The following is a 12,874-nucleotide window of genomic DNA, read 5'->3' as shown; positions in this document are numbered from 1 at the left end:
AGGTAAAATTCAAAACTGAAGTGAAATAATCAAATTAAATTAGTCACTAGAAAAACTTTAAACACCTTTAAACACAGAACAGTACAGAATATGCAGTCATGTGTCACGTTTCACTGGATAAATGTAACAGCATAGTCTGCACTGACATCATTCTTGTCAAACACTGTATGTGTTAGCATTTATTCCTCTAGATAACCAGCTGTAATATCAAGAAAGTAAAGATTCTTTATAAAGTACATTTACTGTCTTGATCATAAATTATCCTAAATGTTTTGCATTATTTACATGCAAAATGTAATTAAAGTAGAAAACTCAGCTCTTTTGTATTCCAGCTTACCAAATATCTATAGGTGTGAAATATACAAGTCCATGCCTTTGACAGAGAAAAATCATCTTATTCATCTTTTATTCATGTGAGAAGATTTATTGATTTATGTGCTGACACAAACAAATGCAAAAATTTCAGCTGCCCCCCCGCCCCTTGGACCTAGTATCCAAAAATTCTTGGCTAAGTCAAAGTTACTTTCTTTAGACATACGTCTATACAGCATCCAGAAATGAATACATTAAAATGCACTCTCTAAAATAATAAAGTCAATCCACTGATCTTCGTCCTAAGGTGCTATTGTATGAACTACCTTATGATCAAACAGTATCTGATATCAAGTCCTGAGCCAGGATGCACCTTGAAGTCCCACTCAGAGACTCCAATAACATTAAGTTCTTTGAACTACTTTTTGCTTCACAGGCACAAATAAGAGTCAGCCTTCATCCTGACAAGTGCAGTTTTCTATGGTTTACCCTTTGTTCTTCCAGAGAGAGCTTCAACTAAACACCGCTAAGGAATTTGACCATTGGTATCTTTTCACTTCCTACACTGTCTGCTGCTTCTTCCCACCAGAGAACTGATATTCTACATCGCCAGTCAGACTTCATAGTCACAGGTCAGACCTTGAGGGTTGAACATCAGCCTTATTAACTTGGGCCTAGACCATTTTAAACTTTGTGGGCATTCTACAGCTGCAAAGCCCCCTGTTTGGTTTGCAGCAAAGAGGGGACCAAGGCAAGGTTGCTTGATCCAGGCTTCACTCTTATGACCAGGGTATGATTAAAATAATCAAGGTCAGATGAAATGTTAGCCATGCTGTTACAATGTTGTCTAGGCTGGCAACAAACACATGAATCCACAGCCAGTAGAAGCTACAGTTTCCAATCTATTTAACAACCCATACAGTAAAGTGTAAAAAGTGTCAGGCCATAGTGATGCATCAATGCAGATTAACATATAAGGTGTTGAACAAAAATACCAAAACCAAAAAAAACCTAACAAATCAGCATAAGGGTGCTGAGGTAGATGCTGCCCAGAGAGAAAGGGAGAGGGGAGAAGGAACTCCATCCCCCCTCAGGTGTAACCACTTCTCTGGCAATCCACCAAAGCTGCTGCTATAAACAAACAAGGAAAAGCAGAAAGCATACAGGGTGGGTCGGAGCACATGCCTAAAGACAAATAACGCTTATAGCTTTTCGAATATCCACAATCCAAAAACACTAGACAGTAGAAAGTCATCCACAAGGAATGAGTCCTTACATTAGTGTCCAGCACTGGGGAAGACGAGCTCTTTACATTGTCATTATCACTATGTTGTCTTTCTCAAATTAAGAATGTCTTTTTTCACAGAGGCTGAATGTGGTCTGAACATTGACTCAGTGTATACCCTTGTGGCTTATCTTCGGCTGGTCAACAGCTTTGGAATCTCCAATTCCCATGCCTTGTAATAAAGACAGGTGAAATAAACATTTGTGACACAAAGTGGGCAGATTCTGGGTTAAACTTATCTTAACTTTGAGATGATCATTTGAAGCAACTCCCACTAGCAGTGAAGGATATGGACGATTGACATTTGACATGTTGGTAAATATGTAAGAGGGTTACCTATGCAATCCAAACCTGCAACGCCCATTACCGAGCAACCCTTAGCAGCAGTGGTTAATCTCTTTGCCACGGGGGCCGGGGTTTAATGTCGAGAGCCGGTGGGGGTGGAGTGAGGGTGGTCCTGTCACTTTGCATTTTTTCAAAATTTGTGTGTGCTGAAGTCTTGCCACTGCACTGACCTAGTTTCCCAATAGGGATTAGTAAAACTTCATCTTCTCATAATTCTAATCTCCTCTCCTGCTAGCGTTTTTAATTCATAAAAATGGGAATAAATGATTTTATTCCTGATTTATGTTGAATCCATGAAGAAAGTCTGTTTCAATCTGGGTCTCTATCAGGAGTATACTGATCATTATCAGTTATCCCTACTGTAAGCTGCTTAATGTTCTGTATCATCCCTTCTAGACAGCCAGAGCTCTTGCTTCCCTCCCTCCCTCTTTCTCTCTCTCACTCACTCACAGGTAAGTCAAGCCAAGCTGTAAATCTGTTGCTGTCTCTCCCTTATAAAAGAATCTATAATCACCTTAAAGGAGCTGAAACAGTAACATCATGAGTCAAATCTACCTCTGTCTTGTGTCATGTTGTCTTTTTCCCCCCATTGTAAGTCCACTTCTGTGTAAGAAAGAAAGTGTGTGATTCTAAGGAGTTAAACAAAGCACCGATGCGCTGTTTAATATCATCTGTTAGGATTTGACAGGTTAATAATGATCCACAATTACACAGCTGTCTGTTTTAGTCACATAAACAGGAGCATTAGACAAATACCGCTTCACTGTTTCCTCAAGTGGCATTGCCTTGCACGCTACTTTGACTTATGTTCAGCAAGTGGAGGTCCTTAAGTAAGAAATGTCTTCCATCACTTTGATGTGTGAAACTGTAAACCAAACAACAACAACAACAACACTAATGTAATAATGTACTGTATGGGTCTATCCTGTTGGAGCCCTAAAAATACATCACTGCATTTTCTGAAGCCATTTCAAGCATTTCAAGACAATCATCACATTTGTCTGCAAAGTGAATATTTTGACCTCCCTTTTTTCACTTTTTTTTTTCTCAGCACAATGCTTGTATCTGCTAGACAAAGACATGATTGATGTATCCCACAGAGGCACACTGGGTATTGCTGTTGCTGCTGATTTCATTATGTCACAGCTGTTTTGCAAAAGGGTAAATGTTTTCTGTGTTATTTGTTTACTGTGCAGGCAGCTGTCTGTAAATGTTATAAAAGTCTAAAATCAGGTTATGTTTGAGGACAACATTGGCGCCACAGAAAAGGTCAAAATGCAAAGGACTCTGGAAAATGATCAAGTTGATCACTGGCAGTAATGCGAGGTGCTTGAATTGTTCTTAAATCTGAGCAGACCCAGACCACACTGTGAAAATTATTCTGAAAAACACCAAGTTCTTTCTATTTTTATTCTATCTAGCCAAGCAGGAGAATAAGCACAGGAGCCTCATGTCCAGCCAAACATGTTGAAAAGAAATGAGGTTCTGTTCTACTGACCTCTGTATCAAAGAAGCCAGTGAGCTGTTCAAGAGACAGATTATTTCCCCTTTGTGCTATTAAAGCCCCATTCTCTGACAAAGGAAAAAAAAATAGCTCCGTCAGATGGATGTTACCAAGAGCATGTAGTTCAATATGGGAGTGAACCTGCTCTACAACCATGATGACAGTGCTTGAAACAGGGAACTGAGAAGAGATATTGCAAATAAATAAGGCAGTACTTCAGCAAAATATAGTTAAATTGTCATTATTCTTCTGAAGCTTGAAGCATTATTAGTATTTCAAACTAGCCCATGCTTTGGTAATTTCACCCACTTGGCACAGCGTCTCCTGTGCCTATTACAGGCAACAGATGCAAAGCCTCATAGGAGTTATAGTTTATTCCCCACAGAGGGAATCGACGCTGTCATTTCATTAAACGAGGCTGTAACCAGAGTGAAATTTCATCTAGAGAATATTTCTTACTATGGTATTATTGGGTACATGGAGACCTGGTAATGTAGTGTCTGTCGATTTATAACAGAATGCAAATTATTGTAAATAGAAGAAGAGGGGGGAGAGAGAGAGGAAAACTAAAAATAAACAAATAAATAAATAGAATATCAAATGAAAAATGAAATGGTAAGAATGGGGACAGAGAAAACACTATACTGATTATTTTACTGGGTAGTATGATGCAATTACCATCAAAATTGAGATTTTGTCATTTGGGGTGCCGTCCTTATGATTTGCTTAATGTCAGTCCACTTTATTAAACAGCCATTCTAATTCACAACACTTACTATGTGGAAAATATTAAATGCAAAATGGTGAATTAACTAGAGTCGCTGTCAGTGCAAAGTGTATCTCATTATGCCCTTTGGCTGCAAATTGCATAACTAGTAAAATTAGCAGCTAATGCCTGAGAAACTACTCTTGAAATGTTGTATTTAATTTTGTCTGATAATACTATTTTCACTGTTGAATATGTGAATGAATATGAAAAAAACAATGGTAAAATAGATTGCTGTTCACCAGAAAATGGACTGACAATTTATAGTCACGATAACTGATGAACTGTCATTTCAAAACAGTTTGTTTTTCCCTTTGGATTTCCATTTTAGCCAATTGGTGGCCCTTAGTCAGAATTATTTATTTTATTAAAACAATTAGTCATGCAAAATAATATTAGGAGATCTATATATAAATTGACTGTTGGATTTGGAAGACATGGTTTTAATCAGTAAAATTAAAAGAAAAAAAAAACTACAGGAAGCTAATAAAGTGACCCAATGACTGGCCTGATAGGACAAGCTTTAAAAGATGAGAGTGTAACGTACCTGTTGTAGAGAAGAATATCTGGGACCCAAACTAGATTTGAAGGGAAACGGAGGTTCTGAACCCCAGGGTAGCTCTCTGGGTTCCATGAGAGGTAAATGTCTGTCCAGTGCTGAAACAAATGACAAATAGTTATTAATTTGGGGAACAAATATAAGACAACAGAAAAGCAATGCCACATTGAAAGCTATTTATTGATTTCATTTTTTGTATGTCTTTTTTTTAACAAGATCAACAGCTGAGGAACCTTCACAGCTTCAACAGCAAAACCTTTTCCCACCGATATGTCTTGGTATTTCCATCTGCTTTATATTCATTGAGAGACACTTAATGGTAATTTCTGGTTCCATGTGGTATTTGATTTGAAAGTTTTTGTGACTGACCAAGGACACTTATCATGGGCTAGATTTTCTAAGAGGACAGAGGATATCTAGAGGGTATATAGGATTCTAATTTATGCTGAAACCACTTGAATAACAAGATTTGTAAAGTTTACTATGAAATAAAGTCAGAGTTCTTTGTTCTTTCAGTAAAATGCAGCTATATTAGATTAGATATTAGATCAGTTTGAGGACAAGAAACTTAAAAAGGATACATATAATATTTTGTCTGCTCCAGCTTTAAACCATTAGAAGTCAAACATTTTCTCTTTACACGGGCTAATACGGCTATTGGCTCTTACACTTTGTCTCTAACTCTGATAATGAAGCTTGGCACAGAAACCTTGCCAAGCCAGCAGTTGTTGGCACTGACCGTCTGCAGTCCCATTTGAGCCTAGGCCAATATTCAGCTAACTGAACCCAGCATCAAAGGGTTTAAAAGCACAAAGAGTGAGTGTGTTGTGTGTTGCCTCTGTGCTTCTTTTCATTACTTATAATGCATAACATGATGATATGTGAGCCACAGCGGTATAAATATTGGCATTTATCCTAACATCTAAGAGTGTGCCAGTAGTATGCATTTATGCATTCTATATCTATATGCAAGTATATGTATTACCCAGATTACCTGCAACATTGAGCATATCTTTACAATACAATACACTGTTTGGAAACCTAGGGTCAGAGCATTCATGGATGGCCCATTCACTTAAACACTGTTACATGACAAGGACATCTACTCATGGCAAAGTTAGTAGTGCTTTGCCACATTACAAAAAACTGCTTAGGAATGTCTTGTGGAATGTGACAGAGGGGTCCGAGGCAGTGACCTAGTGTCTTCAGACTCCCAAAATCAAAAATCTCAGTGGGATGCATCTAGTCCAGGAAGGCTCTATCTGGCCACTCACAGGGAAGGATGGCTAACACAGTGCCAGTATTTTCATGCTCCAGTGAGTTTGATCTGTTTTTGCTGCATCAGAGTGTGTACATGTAGGCATTCAGTTGCTGATGTCACAGGGCAAATTCCCAGCGGACCGACCAAAATCCCCAATTCTAATGTTGCCACACTACATTTAGGCTCATCCGTTTGTGTGCATGTATATGTGCATGTACGTAGATACAATGTATTTAGTCCTTGTAACTGTCTATATACAGCAGGGGAAATAATTATTTGATCCCCTGCTGAAGAGAGACAGAATATCAGAAATCCAGAAAAAAACATTACATAAAAGTTATAAATTGATTTGTATGTCATTGAGTGAAATAAGCATTTGATCCCCAAGCAGCACAACATGACGTAGTACTTGATGGAGAAACCCTTGTTGGCAAGCATAATGATGAGATGTTTCTTGTAGTTGGTCACTAGGCGCAGAGTAGATGCCAAGGAGTTCATTTTTGGTTTCATCTGACCACAGAACATTTTCCCCCAGCCATCTATAAATTATTTAAAGATTCACTGGCAAACTTAAGATGGGTCCATGCTTGTCCTTTCTTGAGCGGGGGTATCTTGCAGGCCATGCAAAATTTCAGTCCATATGGTGTAGTGTGTTACCAATAGTGTTCTTGGTGACTGTCGTCCCAACTGTGATCAGATCATTAACAAGCTCCTCCCGTGTAATTTTGGGCTGATCCACCACCTTTTTCATGATCATCTTCACCCTATGAGGCAAGATCGTGCATGGAGCACAAAAGTGAGGGTGACTGATGGTCATTTTATATTTCTCCCTTTACCGAATAATCACACCAACAGTTTTCACCTTCTCACCAACCTGCTTGCTGATGGTCTTGTAGCCCAGTCCAGCCTTGTGCAGGTCTACAATCTTGTCTTTGAGATCCGTTGACAGCTCTTTGGTCACGCCATGGTGGGGGAGAGGTTTGGAATGGAAACAATTGATTCCATGGACAGCTGTGCTTTATACAAGTTGAGATCAGGAGTAACTGTTATTGACTGACTGATTGATTATAATCTGTGTGTCACATGGGCTCATAGTCAATCTGTGGGAGCCAGAATTCTGGGTTGTAGGGGATCAAATACTTATTTCGCTCAATGACATGCAAATCAATTTAAAACTTTTTGTAATGTGGGGTTTTTTTCTGAATTTTTGGTTGATATTCTGTCTCTCTCTATAAAAATAAAACTAGCATAAAAATGAGAGCATTTTCATTTCTTGAGAAAAGAGCAAACTTACAAATTCAGCAGGGGATCAAATAATTATTTCCTCCACTATACATGCATGTAAAAATGCTTCTACACCATCTATCAATTGAAGATACAAAAAAAAAAAATTACTTCAAAGATATTCCATCCATTTTAAATGGGCCTGCTGCATATGACTGCACTCATGTAGCTAATGACTTAATCACTACACTTGTCATCTGTGGGCCTTGGCAGTTTGGTGCTTCTTTTCATGTTTGTTGGCTGGGAACACGCAACTAACAGCCAACAGAACTAATCACAGCTCAGTAACTTTGTAGTCAGTCAGGAACAGATGAGAAGGAGAGAAGGCTACGTAGGGTAGCAGCTGTCTAAGAATAGGTGTTGAGTTGCGTAACAAAAATTTAAGACAACATCACTAATTTGAGACAACTAGGTTCTTGAGAGTGTGAAATTCATATATGAAATATGTGAGTCCGTTGCAAATCCCAGACAGGTGACAGCTATAATAATCTGGAAAATTGAAAATGTTGCACTAATTAGATTTTTGTTATTCGCAGTGGTGAATTGAGTTTTATTTGTACTGCAATGCCCATGTTAATAAATAAACATTCTATAAAATGTTGCTTCCATCATCAGTGGATTATTAATATAAAAAACATCATTTCAGAGACATTACAGTTATTTATTTATTTATTTTCAGTGCTGAGTACATCAGTCAGTTCACCTGTATTGTATTCAGATCACGCAATTTGTCTTAAAAATTTTTGAAACAGTTTCTGGTTTTGGTTCAGCAGGCTCTCCTTTCAATCAGCCATTAGACCTGGTTATGGAGGAGGACACTCAAGTGGCACTTGTTAAATCCTAAATTCATTATAAATCTCAAAGTTAAATAACACATAAAACTCCCTCCATCTGGATGTAAAACATTCATTGTCTGATAAACCCAAAATCTCCCACAATGCAGTGGACGTGAACCTGCCCTTTCTTTGACTGTCTGACTGAGTGTCTATGAGCTGGTTAATATACATCTTAGGTCTCCTTCAAAAATTGCTGTGTCTGCAAAGCCCCCTTAAGCCATTGAACCAAAATAGATGCCGGTATTAAAGAGGAGGCTTCCTGAATAATTGATTCATTCATAGCTTGTAAGCTAGTCAGCAGCCAACTCAACCTGACGGCTGTGACATCCTTAATGGGATCTTCTGAGGTTGGCTGCTGTTATAATGAGGCTGTTGTACCTACCTGGCTGGTTTGATGTAACATTTTTCCCAAGCTACTGAACATTGCAATGCATATTTCTTGTGACATTAACTTCTTTGCAAGTTTCTATTCTGATATAGAAATGCTATGGTTAAGGAGCTACTTTCAACATAATTCAATTCTACTCTACTATACATGGATTTTCTAACAATGGACACCTCATTAAGAGATAAGAATTTTTCTACTCGGAGCATAGCAACCACAGACAAGTGTGGTGGATCTTGTTTGAGAAATACAAAGTATTTAAAGGAGAAGGTTGTATACACCCAAACAAATCCAGTCAAAATTACCATGGACACATTTGCTATAGTTTGCCACCTCAGTCAAAAAGTTTGATCTTGTGCTTTTCTGTTCTGCACATACAGTCATGCAAACAAGAAGGTTTTCACATGACTCTATGCAGTCCTGTGAAAACTCAAGTACACCCTGCTTCCATTGGAATTAAAATGGTAAGTAGCAGCTAAGTGATGATAATCAAATTTAATTAACTGATCATCAGCAAGTGTAAGTACCTCTATAAAAGCAGAAGTTTTAGCAGTTTGCTGGTCTGGAGCATTTAGGCATGTGTTAACACATTGCCACAGCCTTCCCAGGAATGGCCATGCTAGCAAATTCACCCCCAAGGTCAGACTATGCAATGTTGAGAGAAACTGCAAAAAAAAAGACTGAACAGGTACGGCTTATTTGGAAGAGTTGACAGGAGAAAGTCTCCTCTCTCTAAAAATAACATAACAACACAGTTTAGGTTTGTTAAATAAGCCACATGGCTTTGGGAATTATGTTCATTGGACAGTCGAGACCAAAGTGGAGATCCATCCATCCATCCATCCATCTATCCATCCATCCATCCATCCATTTTCTTCTGCTCATCCTTTTCAGGGCTGGAGCCTATGCCAGCTGTCATAGAGCAAGTGGCAGGGTACACCCTGGCCAGGTCGCCAGCCTGTCACAGGGCCCAAAGTGGAAATATTTGGCTATAATGCACAATGCCACATTTGGCAAAAACCAAACACAGCATATCAGAACAAACAGCTCATACCAGCTGCCAAGCACAGTGATGGAGGTGTGATGATTGAGGCTCATTTTGCAGCCACAGGACCTGGATACCTTGCAGTCATGAAATCCACCACGAATTCCTCCGTATACCAGCGTATTCTAGAGTCAAGTGTGGAGCCATCTGTCCGGCAGCTAAAGCTTTCAGCCAAATGCAGCAGCTTGGATCCTAAGTACACTATACATAATCTACAATATAATGAATGAGAAAAGAATCAAGGTGTCCAGACCTCAACTCAAAATGCTGTGGCAAGGCCTTAAGAGAGTTTCACATAAACAAATGCCTGCAAACCTCAATGAACTGAAGCAATGTTGTAAGGAAGAGCAGGCTGAAATTCCCTCACAACAAAGTGAGAGTCTGATAAAGTCATAAAGGAAACACTTACTTTAAATTACTGCATGTTATTGCAAATAAAGGCCTGTCTACAGTCTATTGAATCACAGGTGGCCTTAGACTGTACATCTTTAGTATTAACCATTTCTGCACCACAACAAACTGGTAAACAATTATGCCTTGGGGCAGTACTTAGCTAGCATGGACTGTGTCCACTTGCCGCCTTATTGGAAATGATAAATACAGATCAATACAAAGTTGTTCTGAGTGATCAAATTTAAAATGACATATTTCTGTGCTGATGAGAGTGGTCCTTGACAGGCTGACAATGACCTCATCCACAAGACACTAGGGCTTCATAGTTCAGTGGTTTGATGTGTATGAAGTGGATGTTAATCACTTCAAATTCACTAGATCTCAACCCAGCTGAACACCTACAGGAGATTTTGGATTGATGTGTTGCCCTCACCTTTACAGCACAATGTTATGGATGTAGCCAAGCCATGGATGAAAGTATATAATGAATACAAATTTTCAGTGTATTTTTGGTTGATATTATGTATGGATTTTGAGCATTAATACTGTAAATGTTACATGTGCCAAGTCAGAATGAAAGACCTGATGTACAGCAACACTGAGGTATTATTTTGGAGTGAAGCAGATGTAAAATATGAAGGCTTGAACAAAAGAAAGTAGCACAGTGTTTTAAAACTTGAGTCCTGAAAGAATATCTTTGAAAATATATTTTTATCTCCATCACCTGCTATAATGTTGGCAATAAATAGGCTTATTATATCATGCTATTATTAAATATTATTCTGCAAAGTATCCTTTTTGATCCATCTTAACATTATTTTCCTTTATACTTGGCAGTTAAAGATGTCTGGCATAAACTTGCTTCATGTTGTTTCTTGTGTGGTCCCAGAAAGGTTTCTGTTAAAAACAAAAGGCTATTGGTTGCAGCTTCATACCTTATGCTGCGCCTTCAAGAGCAGTCAGCTGTGTGTACTTATTGAAAATTTGAATGACACAGCCCACATGCAGCTTCCAAAAATATACTAAATGACAAATATCACACAGAAAAAGTACTTAGAAATGAGACATACCAGCTGCAGCCAGGCATTTGTGATCAACACTTGGTTCTTTTCATCCTGGAGGGGAACAAAAGGAGAGAAAGAGAGAATAATCAGCTGTGAGTTGATGTGGCTGCAGACAGACAGTGAATGAAAGTATTCTACAGGGTGAATAAATAATAAAGAAATTATTCACTTAAGTCCCAATTATGAGAGAGATGATCAGCAATGAAGTCAAAACTACACCTTAGATGAGTCTGAGCTAACTGAATGGCAATGATTCTCACATTTACAAGGTGCTTCCAAAGTCATATACTGTAAAAGAAGTTTATAAATGAGGAAATGGGACAAGTGACAGTTTGCACTGGCAGTAGACAGAGAGAGTACACAGAAAGTATACTATTTCTTTCTGTCAAGAAAATAGAAATACACTGAGGCTCTTAAGGGAAAGCATGATTGTTATGATGCTAAAAATAATGAGATGAGAGTGAGAGTGAGAAACACTGTGCGAACTGTAGTTGGTCACTGGATGATCTCATACTGTTTCTTCATGGACTAGTCCCTTTTTTCACATTCACAGACTCATTGAAGATACTTATCACCTTATCTTCTACCCATGACTGAAGCTGGAATAATACAGCTAGTTCAACCCTTTGAAAACTTTTTCTTTCAAGTTACTGCGATAAAAATCACAAAATCAATTTACTCCCTATTTTTCTCTATTTGTCAGAAATAAGCTTCTGAACAGTTTTCTGTCTTATCGGACTGTTTCATAGTGTTCTTGTTTTCTTCATCCTGCTTTGTTCTCCCTTGGGATGTTCAGGGTTTCTTATTTTGTGAAACAGTCCTAGTGGAGTGTGGTTAGATGACCTTACAGATCTGTCTTCAAACAGTAGTTGGGTAACCACATGTACACTGAAAAAACATTTGCTTGCAATGATTCTTTGTTTTCATGGAGATGTAAGGAAAACCCTTACTTAACATTTATAGCTCATAAGCCTTGATTGCATTATAATTTCTAAACAGATTAGAATTACTAGAAATGAGTAGCCATGAGACATATCTCCTCTGCTGAATATTACTTACCTAAAAGTAATGCAAATACAGCTGTCAAGCAGTTTATTGTGGACAGAATTTCTAGGTGCAGTCACATGGGTGAGGGTTTCTGGTTTGGAGGCCCCAAGGATCTCTTCTCTACAGGAATGAAAATTAGCACCTCCAAGTCTGAGGCCATGGTGGAGTGGGAGACTGACAGATTGCTGTGGTGTCAGCAGCTCGGTCATTCAGGAGGGGGGAAGAGTATAGTCGCTACTTCTCCACATCCAAAGGAGCCAGCTGAAGTGGTTCAGGCATCTGACTAGGATCCCTCCTGGGCACCTACTAGGTGAAGTGTTTCAGGCCTATCCAAACAGGGGAAGACCCCGTGGCAGACCCAGGGCATGCTGAATATTATACCTCTGAGCTGGCTTGGAAACACCTCGATTTACACCAGTACAGCTGGAGAAGGTGGCAGTGGAAAGTAGAGTATGGGTGTCTCTGCTTAGACTGCTGCCCTTGCAACCCAGACCCAGATACTGTAAGCATTACAGGATGAATAGATGGATGGAGGGATACTGATGTAAACTGGGTTTCTATCTATCTATGTATCTATCTATCTATCAGTTCTGATTGGTATGCAACCAATTTTATTTTCCTCCTGGGAAACTGCCATGACAGCATACACCATATTGAATGCCAGTGCGTTCTGAATGAGCACATGGTGCAGCCAGTGATATATAAGCCTATTTCGCACAGGAACTCTTGACAGTGTCGGAAGAATTAGGTCAAGACATTGTCAGAAGTTTCGCCTTCTTACATGCAGT

General features: G+C 38.9%; 1 protein-coding gene across 2 annotated transcripts in view; it reads right to left on the bottom strand.

The window, feature by feature from the left end:
* LOC115786298 (neuronal acetylcholine receptor subunit alpha-7-like) overlaps nt 1-12,874 on the bottom strand; it is a 46,086-nt gene that overhangs the window by 15,482 nt on the left and 17,730 nt on the right. For both annotated transcript variants that reach the window (XM_030738394.1, XM_030738403.1), the window contains exons 3-4: nt 11,046-11,090; nt 4,760-4,869 (exon numbers count right to left, since the gene is read on the bottom strand). In XM_030738394.1, the coding sequence (XP_030594254.1) occupies nt 4,760-4,869; nt 11,046-11,090 (155 nt within the window). The remainder of the gene's footprint in view (nt 1-4,759; nt 4,870-11,045; nt 11,091-12,874) is intronic.

The sequence above is a fragment of the Archocentrus centrarchus genome, chromosome 1, assembly GCF_007364275.1.
Source record: "Archocentrus centrarchus isolate MPI-CPG fArcCen1 chromosome 1, fArcCen1, whole genome shotgun sequence".
In the NCBI taxonomy this organism is placed as follows: domain Eukaryota; kingdom Metazoa; phylum Chordata; class Actinopteri; order Cichliformes; family Cichlidae; genus Archocentrus; species Archocentrus centrarchus.
Note: the sequence above shows the minus strand (reverse complement) of the source record. Positions and strands in the feature narration are given on the sequence as shown.